The 16,146-nt window shown below is 38.2% G+C and overlaps 1 protein-coding gene across 1 annotated transcript in view; it reads left to right on the forward strand.

Moving 5' to 3' along the window:
- Nucleotides 1-16,146, forward strand: part of IGF1R (insulin like growth factor 1 receptor) — a 180,329-nt gene that overhangs the window by 141,420 nt on the left and 22,763 nt on the right. Inside the window, exons 8-15 of the mRNA XM_063448856.1 lie at nucleotides 187-425; nucleotides 1,956-2,123; nucleotides 2,482-2,683; nucleotides 5,293-5,579; nucleotides 6,575-6,714; nucleotides 7,360-7,519; nucleotides 7,746-7,851; nucleotides 14,540-14,610. Coding sequence (XP_063304926.1) covers nucleotides 187-425; nucleotides 1,956-2,123; nucleotides 2,482-2,683; nucleotides 5,293-5,579; nucleotides 6,575-6,714; nucleotides 7,360-7,519; nucleotides 7,746-7,851; nucleotides 14,540-14,610 — 1,373 coding nt within the window. The remainder of the gene's footprint in view (nucleotides 1-186; nucleotides 426-1,955; nucleotides 2,124-2,481; nucleotides 2,684-5,292; nucleotides 5,580-6,574; nucleotides 6,715-7,359; nucleotides 7,520-7,745; nucleotides 7,852-14,539; nucleotides 14,611-16,146) is intronic.

A 16,146-nucleotide genomic window follows, 5' to 3' on the forward strand; every position in this document is an offset into this window, starting at 1 on the left:
CTTGAGCTACAACCTGGCATTGATTACAGATTTTTTTTTGTTTTTAAATGGTTTGCAAGATCCGTTGGTAGTAACCAGTCTTTTGCAGTCAGTCGAACTATTACTGCTTTACTTAGTAGAGTAAATGTGCTCCATTAATTTAGAAAGGTTCTTATTGCATTCTTGATGTGTATTCTTTTTTGCTAGTCCGTATGCAAATGTGACTGAATATGATGGCCAGGATGCCTGTGGATCCAACAGTTGGAACATGGTTGATGTAGACCTTCCAGTCAGCAAAGACAAGAATCCAGGAATTCTCCTGCAGCCATTAAAACCATGGACTCAGTATGCAATCTATGTGAAGGCTCTCACTCTCACTATGACGGATAGCCGCCAGGTTCATGGAGCCAAGAGCAAGATTGTATACATACGCACAGAAGCTGAAGGTTTGATGTTTTCTTATGAAATTCCCCTTTACTTCAACAGTGCATTGTGACATTTGAGATTTTTTTTTTCTCTCTCTCTAATGCCAACATTAAAGAACATATCAATAAAATATTCCACTGTAGTACTCAGAATGTTAAGGCCTAACTTGGGACGAGATGTGCTGTGCCAAGGTCTGCCTATTTGTTAGGGAATCGCTTTAGTGGTGTGAAGCTGGATGAGGTAAGCCAAAAAGACAGAAAATAGGTAGGATCCAGTAAAATGACTTAATTTTTCACATACATTATAAAGTTTAATACGAAGATATTAGAATAAGTGCAAACTTGATCTCTGTACTGTTTAATAAATATAATTGTGTATTTTTATGGACAGTCCAAAATCTGTATTTGTTGCCACTTAAATTACGAACCTTTGAATTAGAACTCTAGTTTATTTGGAATAAGTATCCAATATTACTTTTGTCAGGCTGTGTTTTAAGTATACTTCCATAAGCTCACATTGGCATTTCCTGCACTTTCACTAATTTAGCCAGCAAGGCTTACGTTCAAATGAGTGTAAGCCCTCGTGGCTTGATTGTCTAGGAGTGAGTGAATCCTACTCTGTTGGCAAGCTGTATTTGTAACACTTGCAGGATTATTCACTGATGTGTGAATTCAAGGTTAAGTCAACTGTACTTTGGTTCAACTACTCTTCCCTTAAAGGATCACTATAGGGTCAGGAACACAAACATGTATTCCTGACCCTATAGTGTTAACACCACCATCTAGCCCCCTGGGCCACTCATGCCTCCATAAATATAGTAAAAATCTTACTGTATTCAAGCCAGAAGCTGTAATTCTGCATGCTGTTAGACTCAGAAAAAAAAAGTCAGTCTGCTGACATGTGGTAGCCTGAGCCAATCACAGTGCTTCCCCATAGGATTGGCTGAGACTGACAAAGAGGCAGATCAGGGGCAGAGCCAGCACAATTCAAACACAGCCCTGGCCAATCAGCATCTCCTCATAGAGATTAATTGAATCAATGAATCTCTATGATGAAGGTATAGTGTCTGCATGCAGAGGGAGGAGATACTGAATCACAGGATGCTGTGCACAGGGCTGCCCTGTGCTCTGCTGACAGCAGATCTGAGTGGATGGAGGCAAATTATGCCTCCATCAACTCCGAAGTCCCTCTGGTGGCATTCTGAGTGACTGCAACTGGAGGTGTTCATACCTTTAATGTAAACACTGTATTTTCTCAGAAAATACAGTGTTTACATGAGAGAGGCTGCAGGGAGCTATAGTTCTCACCTGAACAACCTCATTAAGCTGAAGTTGTTCAGGTGACTATAGTGTCCCTTTAAATTTGAAATCCACTTTGAATTTCACTTTAGTAAATAATCCTGTTAGTATATTCTACAGCCTTATGGTTGTGTTATGTATGAGTGGTTAGTGATTCCTACTCAGATGGCAAGTGCTATGTGTGGTACTTAGAATATTTTATGAGGCAGCATATTGGAAACCAATACATGATATGTTTATCTTCTCATTTAGTTCCTTCTATTCCTTTGGATGTGATCTCCGTGTCCAACGCGTCCTCTCAACTGATCGTAAGATGGAAACCACCTACATTTCCAAATGGAAATCTGTCCTACTACATCGTCCGCTGGCAACAACAGCCTCAGGATAGTTACCTGTACCAGCATGACTACTGCCTCAAAGGTGCCATACTTAATACTGTCATGTTGCAGTTGGTTTTGACCATCAGAGAAGCAATTCCTTTAGTATATAAGGGTAGTCATGGATAATGTACAAACAGTTCTGATCCTTTATAAATATGTTTTTGTATATGGGAAGAGTTGCAGGATAAGGCAACTGCACAAAGGCAGATAGCTTTCAGAGTTAAATAATAAATAGATGAACTGGAGCCAGAAACTCCAATTGAATTGTAAGGGAATTGTATGCATCCAGTCCATTCCTTTCAATTGCCAGAGCTTGAATATTATTATGATTGTCCTAAAATAAAATAAAAAATTTAATTTTTATTAAAGTATTTTTCTTTCTATTTTTCTTTCTGTAGGTAAAGTCCCCATACGTAAATTTGCTGATGGGACCATTGACACAGAGGATTCGGTGGAGCCCACAAAGCCTACAGGAGGTGATAAAGAGGGGACATGCTGTGCCTGCCCTAAAACGGAAGCAGAGAAAAAGGCGGAGAAGGATGAGGCGGAATACAGAAAAGTGTTTGAAAACTTCTTGCACAACGCTATATTTGTACCAAGGTAAGAGGGCAGCACCAGGAGTTGTATCACTACAGTCTGTAGTGCAGGGATAAAACCCCCAAACTATTACTCTCATATGTCATTCTGTTTCTTCTGCCTGATCAAGTCTAAACTGAAGGCATTATTGAGGAACAACGTTAAAAAAGATACAAAATCCTATTTACTACTAGTTTTAGTGTTTACTGTACATAACCATGTCTTATCTCTGAAGTCTGCCTACTATTCGTTGTCAATGGGCACTGTTGTGTCAAACGTAATTCCTTCCTTCCTCTCTACCTCCCTTCCCGTTTCCCTTCAAACTCAAATATAACTAACTTCAATGAACAGTGCTATGTTTTAAGGAACACTATCTTTCTTGAGATTGATGCCAACCCATTGCCAACCACATGCATACTTTCATTTTTTAGAGTGATTGCTGGATTTGTAGTTTCACCTCAACTGGAGCACTAGCTACTGATTTATACAGAGTTACAGGCTAATTGACTGATCCATTAATGAAATTCTACACGCAGGCTAGTTTGTCCATTGTGAAGAGCTTCTGGTAATCATGGTTGAGAGTTGGAGAAGCATCATTTTGAGTTGTATATGTATATACTAAAACACTTTTTAATAAAAGAAAGTTGCAGTTACCAAATTGGTGGAGAGATAAGCCACCATAGTCACGGTATAACAAAACAAGAATTTAACCCTGTGGCTATTGAATCATTGCCTTATTCTAATAGGGTGTTGCATAGAAAATGATCCTAGCTACGCTGAAAAAGGAATTCAAGAATTTGTACAAAATCTATTTTTTTTTAAGAATTCCTGCAACTAGCATCTAACATAGTGTAAGACATCCCTGCTCATTGTTAGTGAATGTTCATGGAATGGTGAAGAATTCTTTAAGGACGTGAGTTAATATAAGTAATAATATAAGTAATCCAAAGCTTCTAGAAAATACAGGCTTGTTTTATGTCCAAACAAGGGACAAAAAGAAATGTAAAGGAGGGAGTTTTTTTTGTTTGTTTGGTTTTGTAATTTATAGACTACTGTAATTCTCGTTATTTTAAGAATGATCTGAATTAACCACCTTACTTTATAACATGTGTTCTAGAATAATAACTCTTATGAGCCATAATTGTTGTTGTTGTTATTTTTGTTTGTGTGTGAGTGCTAGCTAGGTAGGGCAACCTAGAAAAACAAGAGGGAAAACAATACTTTGGGATACTTTCAGCATCTGGAGTTATGTACATGCAATACAAGTTTGGTGCCTGGGTAGCTCTGGTCTTAATGTAAACATGTTCTCTGGATCACAGTAACCAAAGAAATCTTCCGAAAGAGTTAATGGGCCCTAGGGTAGAAAGATTTCTGTTTTGGAAACTAACTGCAAAAGGGGAAGGAAAAGGGAGATGGTGCTGTAGGAAGAATATGAAACGGGATTAATGCTATCTGACAAGTTCAGGCAGCCCAGGGAGATGGAAGGTTTATTCCAGGTTGGGTGGTGCGGAGTGGGGTCTGAGTCACAATGGAATGTCCTGGTTTGTTTTTGTTCCTATGCTATAATGTGTACTGCAAGCTTCTATTAACTCTTTCACCAAGTGTATGACAAGATAAGATAGAACAATGTGCAGTATTCCTTTCTTTTATCCTGCCCTGAGCTTACCTTATGGAGTAGTAAGTACAGGGGTCCTCATGGGCTGGCCGGGGAATCCAACTTGTTCTGTCTAAGGATTAGAGTTCTTATTCTTTTCCATCTTATTCCAGAACAGGCCCTGCAATATGAGGTCTCCTGGTATTTTGTGATCTTATTCTGTAGATTAACTTGAAGAGAATACATATTAAAGCGTTAATCTACGATTCTAACAGTGAATTGAGTTGGCGATGCTTTTTAAGGGTGAATTTTACATGGCTCTTTTAAACACCGCTTACCATGTTAACCAGAACTTTCACCTGCACCACTTACCAAACCATTGTTTCATCTGTAATAATAATAAATAGTATTTACTGATATTTCTTCTATTGCACATTTTTTTTTTTTTTTTTTTTTTTTTTTTTTTTACTTTCCACATTTAAAATAACAATTTCTACTTGTTTGGATGTGCTAGGTGGTCTGCTGTGATGGATGCGTGTTATACAGCACGTAAATCCTTCCCCAGTTTGTCAGATATTTTAGCATAATCGTCAAAATCATTAACCAATTAAACTTGTTGGCCCTCAATTGCCCTGGTAAGAGGATGCAATGTCGCTACTGCCCCCCTGACTTGCACAATGTTTAAGCATATCAGGTCAGGTGTTTAATGGTAGGTAGAGAAGGGTTTTTTCTGGGTGCTGTATACACACACTAGAAGGCCATTTTGTTACTGTTTTGGTTTTGATATGCCATCACATGACATACATAATTAAATAGTTAAGAGCGCTGGAAACAAGACAGAGAATGCTATGTAAAATGATTGGGGAAAAAAAAAATCAAGGCTTTTATTAATCTCCATTGTTTTGTCTCCCTTCTACCAACTTCGTTCTTCTCCTTTCCTTCTATATTTCAACTCAACTTTTTTTTATTATTTTCTGTACTATTTGTTCTTTTCTCTTTCTTTATCCTTTTATTAATTTTTCTTTAACATTTTTTCCAGACCTGACCGCAGGCGCCGTGATGTCTTTGCCATTGCTAACACAACACTGGCCAGTCAAGGCAAGAATGTCTCCACTCAGGACTTCTCTAATGTGACAGACTCTGAGAACAATGAGGTGGAGTACCAATATTATGAAACAAAAGTGGAACCTAACAGTGACAGGACCGTGATTTCAGGCCTGCAGCCTTTCACTCTATACCGCATCGACATTCACAGCTGCAACCATGAGACAAAGAAGCTTGGCTGTAGTGCTTCCAACTTTGTGTTCGCCAGAACTAGGCCTGCAGGTTTGTGAAGTGACTGGTTGAATATGTCATTGCTGATGAAAATTCAAAGAATAAATTCTTTATTGTGACCATGTTACTAGAATAATTCCATTTTTTGTTGGGTTTTTGTGGGGTGTTTGCGAAGATCTTTTTTTTTTCCTACCTTGACTGCGCTATAACGAAAATATTTAGGCATTGTTTTTTTTTTCTTCTTCAAGCATTTAAAACCCAACCTCTTTGATTTAGTTGAAAAACATGGTGACTTATTATAACATTATTTAATAAGTAACGGTCCCATAGGTCACTTTTATTTTTACAGTACATCCCTTGTACTAAAGGCCTGACTTTTTTTTTTTTTCACTTTTAATATTTAGTAGTATGAGTTCTGTTAGTGGATGTATTACAATACAATAACATGCTGCTAACTTGAGCATTATATAACCTTGATCTTTGTAATGGTAGCATATATATATATATATATATTATTATTATTTATTATTTTATTATTTATATAGCGCCAACAAATTCCGTAGCGCTGTACAATGGGATATATATATAACGTCTAAATAACCAAAGCCGCTCTGGGCTGAGCTTCCAGCTCTCAGTGTTTACTATTCTTACACAGTAATATTAAAGATTGTCAAACAACGCAGTCGCCATGTAACAAAGAATAATAACTTCTTGTGATTGAAAATATCGATAAAAAATAAATAAAATGAAAAAGGTTAGCTGCTGTAAGCAACACTTACATGTTTTGCTTCTAAAAAAATAAAAAAAGATAAGAAGCAGCCAAGACCAGATTAATAAACAGGTTTTGAAGTGGCCAATTCTTTAAAATGGGCACAAAGCAGGCATGTTAGAAGTATTACATTTGTTTTTTGTTCATTTATTTATTATGGAATATGCTGCTGCCTCATTCAATCCAACACTAGCATTTGTATTATTATTTTTGTAGGTTTTCTTTTTTTTTTTTCTTATATCGTCTCCCAACACTGATCATTGTCTTTTTCTTCTAGCTGGTGCCGATGACATACCAGGACCAGTCACCTGGGAAGGAGGAGAAGATGGTACTGTTATTCTAAAGTGGTCTGAACCATTCAAACCCAATGGGCTCGTCTTAATGTATGAGATAGAGTATAAACAGCAACCCTCAGAGGTAAAGCTTGACACCTGGAATTTGACTCTTGAAATAAATTCTTAAAATTTAAAAAAACTTTTTTTTTTTTTTTTTTTTTTTAAAGATGAAATTAAAAGCCTTTTTAAAATCTAATTAGTTGCTTAACCTGATGAATGTTCTGGACACAGTGCACAAAGATTATTTTTATTTATTTTTACTACTCCTTTTATTCCCCTTTCTACTTGTCACTTGATCTGTGAATAAAATAAACATTAATTGGCTGTCCACTAACCACCAAGCTTTTTTGCCCGTGAATCTTCTCATCATTTTTGTGGCGCCACAGACAAAACTCCAAATCTTGAAACAAATGAACATGCTCACCCGTTGTCTTTCGTTTGTTTGTTATAAGTCCATATGGCGCTTCGGAGGTATGGAGTCCTGAAAGCCCACAGATCACTTAAAATTTGGACAAATGCCAGTTTGTTGGAAAACTAGTTGCCCAAGACTTATGACAATGCTTACATTTGTCACACTTCATAAACATGATCTATGCACCAAAACAACTGAAATAAGATGTAGTTTGTTTAATACATACAGTGCCATTGTAAGGGAGACAATTCTCTTGTTTTTAACATATAAACTTTTCCTTGCACCATTAACTGGAAAATATGATTTTCCGTCTAGGTTCAAAAGAAATGTGTTCCAAGGCAGGAGTACCGCACCATGGGAGGCACCAAACTCACACGTCTCAATCCAGGCAATTATTCTGCACAGGTGCAAGCCATATCGCTCTCTGGCAATGGCTCTTGGACAGACACTGTGTCTTTCTACGTCCAGGCAAAAGGTAAGCAGTATGGAAAGGCTACCTACTGCGTGGCTGTGGATATCATTAAAGGGTTAAAGTGGCCAAACTAAAGACATAGCTAACGTTAATCTTTGCTTCAGAATGCGCAATTTAGAATAGCAATTTCATTAGTTGGACTTTATCGAGAGGCATTTTGTTAATTAATATTGTAATACAATTTCTCCTACGATGTTTTGACTTTGACTTCATTTATTTTTCATCTCAGTTCCAGACAATGATGGTATCTTGCAGCTGATGGTTACTATTCCAGTTATTTTGGTTTTATTGTTCGTGGGTATTACTGCCGTTGTCTGTTTCGTTAACAAAAAAAGGTAAGACCCCATTTTAAATCTATACCTAAGAGTGAACTGGCAAAAATAAGACTTTGTATAAAAGCGCTCCAGGCACCCAGACCACTTCGGCTCATTGGAGTGGTCTGGGTGCCAACTCCCACTACTCCTAACCCTGCAAGTGTAATTATTGCAGTTTTTTATAAACTGCAATAATTACCTTGCAGGGTTAACTCCACCTCTAGTGGCTGTCTACTAGACAGCCACTAGAGGTCACTTCTTGATTTGTAGCAAGGATTTTCCTTGCTAGAGCGTCGCTGGACGTCCTCACGCTATGTGAGGACCTCGAGCGTCGCTCATTTCCCCATAGGAAAGCATTGAAAATCTTTTTCAATGCTTTCCTATGGGGAGCGCTAATGCGCATGCGCGGCATTGCCGCACATGCGCATTAGGTCTCCTTGGCCGGTGGGCGGGATCAGTCTCGCTCACCGGCCAACGGAATCACAGGGAGGAGCGGCGCGGCGGAGGAGACAGCGACGAGGGACATCGCCACTGCCACAGGTAAGTGACTGAAGGGGTTTTCACCCCTTCAGTAACTGGGGATTGGTGGGTGGGAGGGAGAGGGACCCTCCAGTGCCTTTTGGAGTTTCCCTTTAAATAAAGTATTTAACTTTTCCGTTCAGCTCCTCGAATCTGTGTGTTTGGGAGATTTATAAAAGAGACATTTTATTAAATATTTCTATAGCCTTTTAAATAAACAAGTTCACAGGGAATAGCCTCCAGACTGCAATATCTTGTGCGATACATTCAGCTCTGTAGTGAGGTGAACTTCATGGCATCCTCCGATCCAGTACCAACACTTTACTTAGTCTACCTCAATACAAAAAGAAAGCAGCCCGATCCTCCTTCTCCTACAGAGCACCACATTTGTGGAACGACCTCCCGCACAAATTAAAATCTTCCCTAAGCTTGAAGTCTTTTAAGAGATCCCTCTCTACATACCTCAAAACAGAATGCACCTGTCATGGTTGATTATATATTTTCCTACCTGTTCTATGTTAAATTTTGTATACATTGTATATTAATATTGTTTTTGTATTTTATTGTACACTAACTGTAACAATGCAATGATTTGTGGACCCAGGACATACTTGAAAACGAGAGAAATCTCAATGTATCTTTCCTGGTAAAATATTTTCTAAATAAAATAAATAAATATATAAGATATACAGAATGGATGGATAAGCATTTCTACAACACTATGCTTTCAGTATCCCATTGTCACGTATTCATCCGCACATAAAAATGTGGTTAATGGCATTTACCGTCCTGACAGGAAAAATTGTGCCAAGCAACATTACAGGTCTTAGATGTAATGGATATGTCCTCAAGCAATTCCCGAAGCAGATTTCTGCTTGACATTTCCGCCTTTTGCAATGAGAATAACTTTTTATGCAAAGCCCTGGTTGACTCAGGTGCGGTTGGTAACTTTATTGATTAATATTTTGTTAAAGGACCACTACAGTGCCAGGAAAACAAACTAGTTTTCCTGGCCTTACAGGGAGTGCAGAATTATTAGGCAAATTAGTATTTTGACCACATCATCCTCTTTATGCATGTTGTCTTACTCCAAGCTGTATAGGCTCGAAAGCCTACTACCAATTAAGCATATTAGGTGATGTGCATCTCTGTAATGAGAAGGGGTGTGGTCTAATGACATCAACACCCTATATCAGGTGTGCATAATTATTAGGCAACTTCCTTTCCTTTGGCAAAATGGGTCAAAAGAAGGACTTGACAGGCTCAGAAAAGTCAAAAATAGTGAGATATCTTGCAGAGGGATGCAGCACTCTTAAAATTGCAAAGCTTCTGAAGCGTGATCATCGAACAATCAAGCGTTTCATTCAAAATAGTCAACAGGGTCGCAAGAAGCGTGTGGAAAAAAAAAATGAGAGTGAGTCTTGATGGGCCAGATGGATGGGCCCGTGGCTGGATTGGTAAAGGGCAGAAAGCTCCAGTCCGACTCAGACGCCAGCAAGGTGGAGGTGGAGTACTGGTTTGGGCGGGTATCATCAAAGATGAGCTTGTGGGGCCTTTTCGGGTTGAGGATGGAGTCAAGCTCAACTCCCAGTCCTACTGCCAGTTTCTGGAAGACACCTTCTTCAAGCAGTGGTACAGGAAGAAGTCTGCATCCTTCAAGAAAAACATGATTTTCATGCAGGACAATGCTCCATCACACGCGTCCAAGTACTCCACAGCGTGGCTGGCAAGAAAGGGTATAAAAGAAGAAAATCTAATGACATGGCCTCCTTGTTCACCTGATCTGAACCCCATTGAGAACCTGTGGTCCATCATCAAATGTGAGATTTACAAGGAGGGAAAACAGTACACCTCTCTGAACAGTGTCTGGGAGGCTGTGGTTGCTTCTGCACGCAATGTTGATGGTGAACAGATCAAAACACTGACAGAATCCATGGATGGCAGGCTTTTGAGTGTCCTTGCAAAGAAAGGTGGCTATATTGGTCACTGATTTGTTTTTGTTTTGTTTTTGAATGTCAGAAATGTATATTTGTGAATGTTGAGATGTTATATTGGTTTCACTGGTAAAAATAAATAATTGAAATGGGTATATATTTGGTTTTTTGTTAAGTTGCCTAATACTTATGCACAGTAATAGTCACCTGCACACACAGATATCCCCCTAAAATAGCTAAAAGTAAAAACAAACTAAAAACTACTTCCAAAAATATTCAGCTTTGATATTTATGAGTTTTTTGGGTTCATTGAGAACATGGTTGTTGTTCAATAATAAAATTAATTCTCAAAAATACAACTTGCCTAATAATTCTGCACTCCCTGTATAGTGTTAATAGGTCCCCCCCACCCTCATGGCCCCCCTCCCGCCGGGCTCAGGGGGGGGAGGAAGGGGTTAATCCCTTACCTTTCTCCAGCGCCGGGCTCCCTCGGCGCTGGGGACTCTCCTCCTCCTTCCGACGTCATCTGCTGAATGTGCATGCGCGGCAAGAGCCGCGCGCGCATTCAGTCAGACCATAGGAAAGCATTTCTCAATGCTTTCCTATGGAGGCTGGCGTCTTCTCACTGCAGTCGCTCAATTCTCTGTTATTTAGGAGTTAAATCACTTTGTTTATGCAGCCCTAGTTACACCTCCCTGCATGTGACTTACACAGCCTTCCTAAACACTTCCTGTAAAGAGTCATCTAATGTTTACACTTCCTTTATTGCAAGTTCTGTTTAATTTAGAATTTCTTACCATCTGTTCTGTTAATAACTTGCTGTATGTGTAGTACAGTCGTTGTCGAAGCATCGTGCAATACCTCTCCTTACTGCTGGGAGCGATCACTTCCGGGTTGCTCCACGAGGCGCCCGGCAGTTAAGCAGAACATCAGAAGCCATCAGGCAGGTTTCCGATGCTCTGCCTGTGCTGAGTGCCTTGAGGGATCGAGGCACTCAGTAAAGATAATAAGAGTGTTTGTTTTTTTTAAAAACATTAAAAAAAATTAATTAAATAAATGTAAGCTATAACCCCTCCTCCCCACCACCCCCTCCCATATGTGGCTCCCATTTCTAAAGGCAGTGCATCATGGGGCTTCTGGGGGTGTCCCTAGCCTGCCTCATCATAGAGGCAGGCTAGGGACATCTAATCAGAGCTTGCCCCTATAACAATGTTTATTCTAATATGATCCCCATTTGTCTGATCAGGTCAATATTTGTAAATATTCATTCTGATCATTATGGATCTCTCTCCCTCTTCACTTGTGTTTTAGGTAGGGAGATTTAGGAAGTTTTAAGAAGGAATTTGTAAAATCTTGCCGGTGATCACTATAATCACTGGCTCTTGCACAGTAGCACTTTTTTGCTGTCTGTGAATAGTTTTATGGGTTCATTATTATTATTATTATTTTTTTGTGCGACCCAAAAGCTTTTCAGAGCTATTAACCCCTATCCTGCCAGTGATCACTGTATAGATCACCGGCTTTTGCACAGCAGCACTTATTTTGCTGTCTGTGCATTTTTTTAGGGGTTCATTTTTTACTGTTTTTTTTTTTGGTTTTTTTTGACAGATCACTAAATAAAAGCTAAGAACATGTTAACATTGGGTTTTTCTAAAATCAGGACAACATTTAGAAACTATGTAGCACAAGTGTCTTTTTTTTTGGCGGTTGTAGATGCACAACAGATTTTGGGGGTCAAAGTTTGAAAAAGTGTTTTTTTTGTTTTTTTTTACATTTTTTATCATATTTTATAATTATGTTCATAGTGAATTATATGATATGATGAAAATAATGGTATCTTTAGGAAAACCATTTAATTGCGAGATATCCAGTACATAATATGTGTGGGTACAGTAAATGAGTATGAGGAAAATTTACAGCTAAACGCAAACACCACATAAATGTAAAAAGACCCCTGGTCACTAAGGGGTTAAAGCAAGTTAACATCTGATTGAAAATGAAACCATTTTGTTTTCATGCAGACTGTTTCAGGCACAGCCAGGGGAGGTGTGGCTAGAGCGGCATAAACATAAACAAGTGGTTTATCTCCTAAATGGCAGATAATTGAGCCGTGAAACTTTAGAGGCATGATCTATACACAAAAACTGCTTCATTAAGCTAAGTTTGTTTTGGTGACTATAGTGTCCATTTCAAATATTTGAAAGGAAGAAAGAGAATTGACAAGGAAACTTTAAATTACAGGCCAAAATTAAATATTCTCATGCTTAGAGAGTTACCTGGTCAGTTTCACCTGATTGGTTGAATAAATGGTGTTGAGCCTTCTCCCTAGTCTTCCTGTTACCATACATTGTATGTATTACAGATAGTAGCTACTGTCTCACAAGACTCTCCTAGGTTGTTACCGTCATTCTCGTGTTAAATAACATATAATACTGTGTTAACATTGCTGCTGATAATTAGAAGATTTTGTGTAAATTATAAAAATTACAGTTACTAATTATTCACAATTTAATGAACATTGATATTTTCCTAAAACTTTTAAAACATTTATAGCCTAAATGTTTTTTCCACCACCAGGCAAATGCAATGGACACACAGAATTCTATTTGACAAGAAAATGGGACAAAATTGCAACATTTTATTCACATATACGACGTCTCGTTCATATAGTGTTGATGTTGATGTAGATGTTGATTAGACCCCTTTTTCTATTTTGCCGTATTTGGTGCACACGGGTGTTGTGTAACTTTATATGCGTAAGCACAGATCCTAATTTTCTTTATATTGTCCTTCTGCATTTGACCTCTTTTTCTATTGTGATAATGTTTCTGTTTAACTAGGAATTGTTTCCCGCATTTACAGAAACCTATTTACCTGACCTTTAAAAGCTATTAAAATATTTTTAACACATCAGGCCATTTTACCTGTCACCTATCTAATTCACAAAAAAGGGGCCTGATTGTCATCCTCATAGGTGTCTGTGTCATGCTATCCCTTTTTAATTCATGCTTCATGTATACATTGGTCCAGTCATCCTGCTTGTAATTTTATCGACAAAATAACATTTTATGTAATATTTCTGTGCTGTAGACTTGCTAAATCTAAAACTGTAATATAAGACAAGGTCCACATCAGTTAAGATATTACATTTACTCTGTACATGTTACAGACAAAAACACCAGCAAGTGTATAGAGTAATTTCTTATACTTTTCCGACGTTTAGTGTCAGTACTTAACTGTGCTGCTTCATGCACTCCAACTGCACCGAAGAATAGGCTTAGTGCGTTACTGTGCACAGGACCTTGTTGCAATGCAAACAAAAAAACATTTCTAATTCTTTTTTTTTTTTTTTCTTTTTTTTTTGTGGGTGTGCTTTCTCAACTGCAACGGTCTAAAGTGGGCAGTTCTAAACTTAGGTCTTATACAGGGAGTGCAGAATTATTAGGCAAGTTGTATTTTTGAGGATTAATTTTATTATTGAACAACAACCATGTTCTTAGTGAACCCAAAAAACTCATTAATATCAAAGCTGAATATTTTTGGAAGTAGTTTTTAGTTTGTTTTTAGTTATAGCTATTTTAGGGGGATATCTGTGTGTGCAGGTGACTATTACTGTGCATAATTATTAGGCAACTTTACAAAAAACAAATATATACCCATTTCAATTATTTATTTTTACCAGTGAAACCAATATAACATCTCAACATTCACAAATATACATTTCTGACATTCAAAAACAAAACAAAAACAAATCAGTGACCCTGTTGACTATTTTGAATGAAACGCTTGATTGTTCGATGATCACGCTTCAGAAGCTTTGCAATGTTAAGAGTGCTGCATCCCTCTGCAAGATATCTCACTATTTTTGACTTTTCTGAGCCTGTCAAGTCCTTCTTTTGACCCATTTTGCCAAAGGAAAGGAAGTTGCCTAATAATTATGCACACCTGATATAGGGTGTTGATGTCATTAGACCACACCCCTTCTCATTACAGAGATGCACATCACCTAATATGCTTAATTGGTAGTAGGCTTTCAAGCCTATACAGCTTGGAGTAAGACAACATGCATAAAGAGGATGATGTGGTCAAAATACTAATTTGCCTAATAATTCTGCACTCCCTGTAGATGATCTTAACAAACATTCCTTATTTTCTCTCTTTTCCGTATGAATATGGGTTGTCATGATCTGTTTCCATAGGTTTTGGAATGAAAACCTGTAGAAATCAAATCCTAATTCTCTCCCTCTCTTGCACAGGAATAATGACCGACTTGGAAATGGAGTGCTGTATGCATCTGTGAACCCGGAGTATTTCAGTGCTGCAGAAAGTAAGTAGAGCTGATTTAAACGTAGTCAGTACAGTTGCTATGGAGAGTCAGAGGTTAAGTTCCAATTTGTCATCTGCTGCTAGTACAAATTCTATGTGGAGACCCACCTCTTTTTGTAATTTCTTAATGAGACTGGCGCCCACTGACTTCAAATGATATCATTACAGTTTGTATGCATGGTGTCGTTTGTGACATCATTATGTACCTTCACTCCACTCAGTTTCATCTCAACAAGGATGTTGGTTTGTTTTGTTTAGTTTTTGGTTTTCTCCCTCAGACAGTTGAGGAGCAATTACCTTACGTTTTTATAGCCAGGCAAGTTCTAGCCTGGTTGCCCCACCCTTTTTCTTTTTTTTTTGTTCGTTGTGATGCACAACCCCATCATCATTTATACTCTATGTGCAATTGAAATAGTTCCTAACAAATATCATAAAGGTTATGACCTTAAGAGGCCCCGTCATGCTGACTGTGACGGTACATGTAAAAGCAGGACCCCACCACATTACTGAAGAAGCATTCAGATTTTAGGAGGCAAAGGATACTTTCCATTTCAGAGAACAATTGTCGGCAAACTAACTTGTGAAACTGGAAACATTTTATTTTTTTACTAGTTGAGTGGTTAATATAAACATTACCGTCCCATAGCGGTTTTGTATTTTAATTATTAAGAATTTAGAAAACAATTATAATTAGCCTAATCCATACTGCAGAGTTATGTGATTTTCATGGTGTAACCCTTAAGGTTTGACCTCTCAGCAAACGTCTTTTCCAATCGAGTGCTGTTAGTGGTGGTGTTGTAAAGTGTCTAGTTAAGTTATGTATTGTAAGACCACCTGAGCTCATAAAACATAGAGCCAAGGACTGAAGCACTAATGGCAAGAAAGTTGTTTGCTTTGACTTCAGCACCCTATCAAATTTCAAACTACCTTTTTCCATGTGTAGAGTGGAAGGTCTGACCACTGGGTTGTTGTCTTTTCCTCAAACAACTGAACGCTGCAGCGCAAGCAGGTCACAATGCCAAGTGTTGGCTCGTAGTGTTAAGCTGATCGACATTGGACCCTGGAGTCCTGGAAATATATTTTCCTAAATGCTGAATTTTGCTTTACCATCTGGAAACATGGGACTATCTTACTCACTGCAGTGTTCCAAGTGTGAAGCCTGGATGAAAAAGAATTATGCTCTGGACCAAGTGTTAGGGAATATTTAACACTGCAGCATATAACTTTCTGTTTGTGTCAACTGCTCAGGGATGGCAACATCTTATTTCAGCATAACAGCCACCCTGCTAACACAGTGAGCTTATTACAGAAGTAGGTTGTTTGTAGTCCCATGACAGAACTTGACTGGTATGCATGGAGTCCTTATCTACACTTTATAGATCACCTTTAGGTGGCGTTCTTTATGTTTTCATCAATGATGTGAAGTTCCTTTTCTACTACTTGTCTAGATTTTTCAGAATACCATCAAACAAAAAACAAAAAAAGAAAAATCCTAGATTTCTGGTATTGTGTCATTGTTCTAAAGAACAGCACCCAA

Source organism: Pelobates fuscus, chromosome 3 (assembly GCF_036172605.1).
Source record: "Pelobates fuscus isolate aPelFus1 chromosome 3, aPelFus1.pri, whole genome shotgun sequence".
Lineage (NCBI taxonomy): Eukaryota > Metazoa > Chordata > Amphibia > Anura > Pelobatidae > Pelobates > Pelobates fuscus.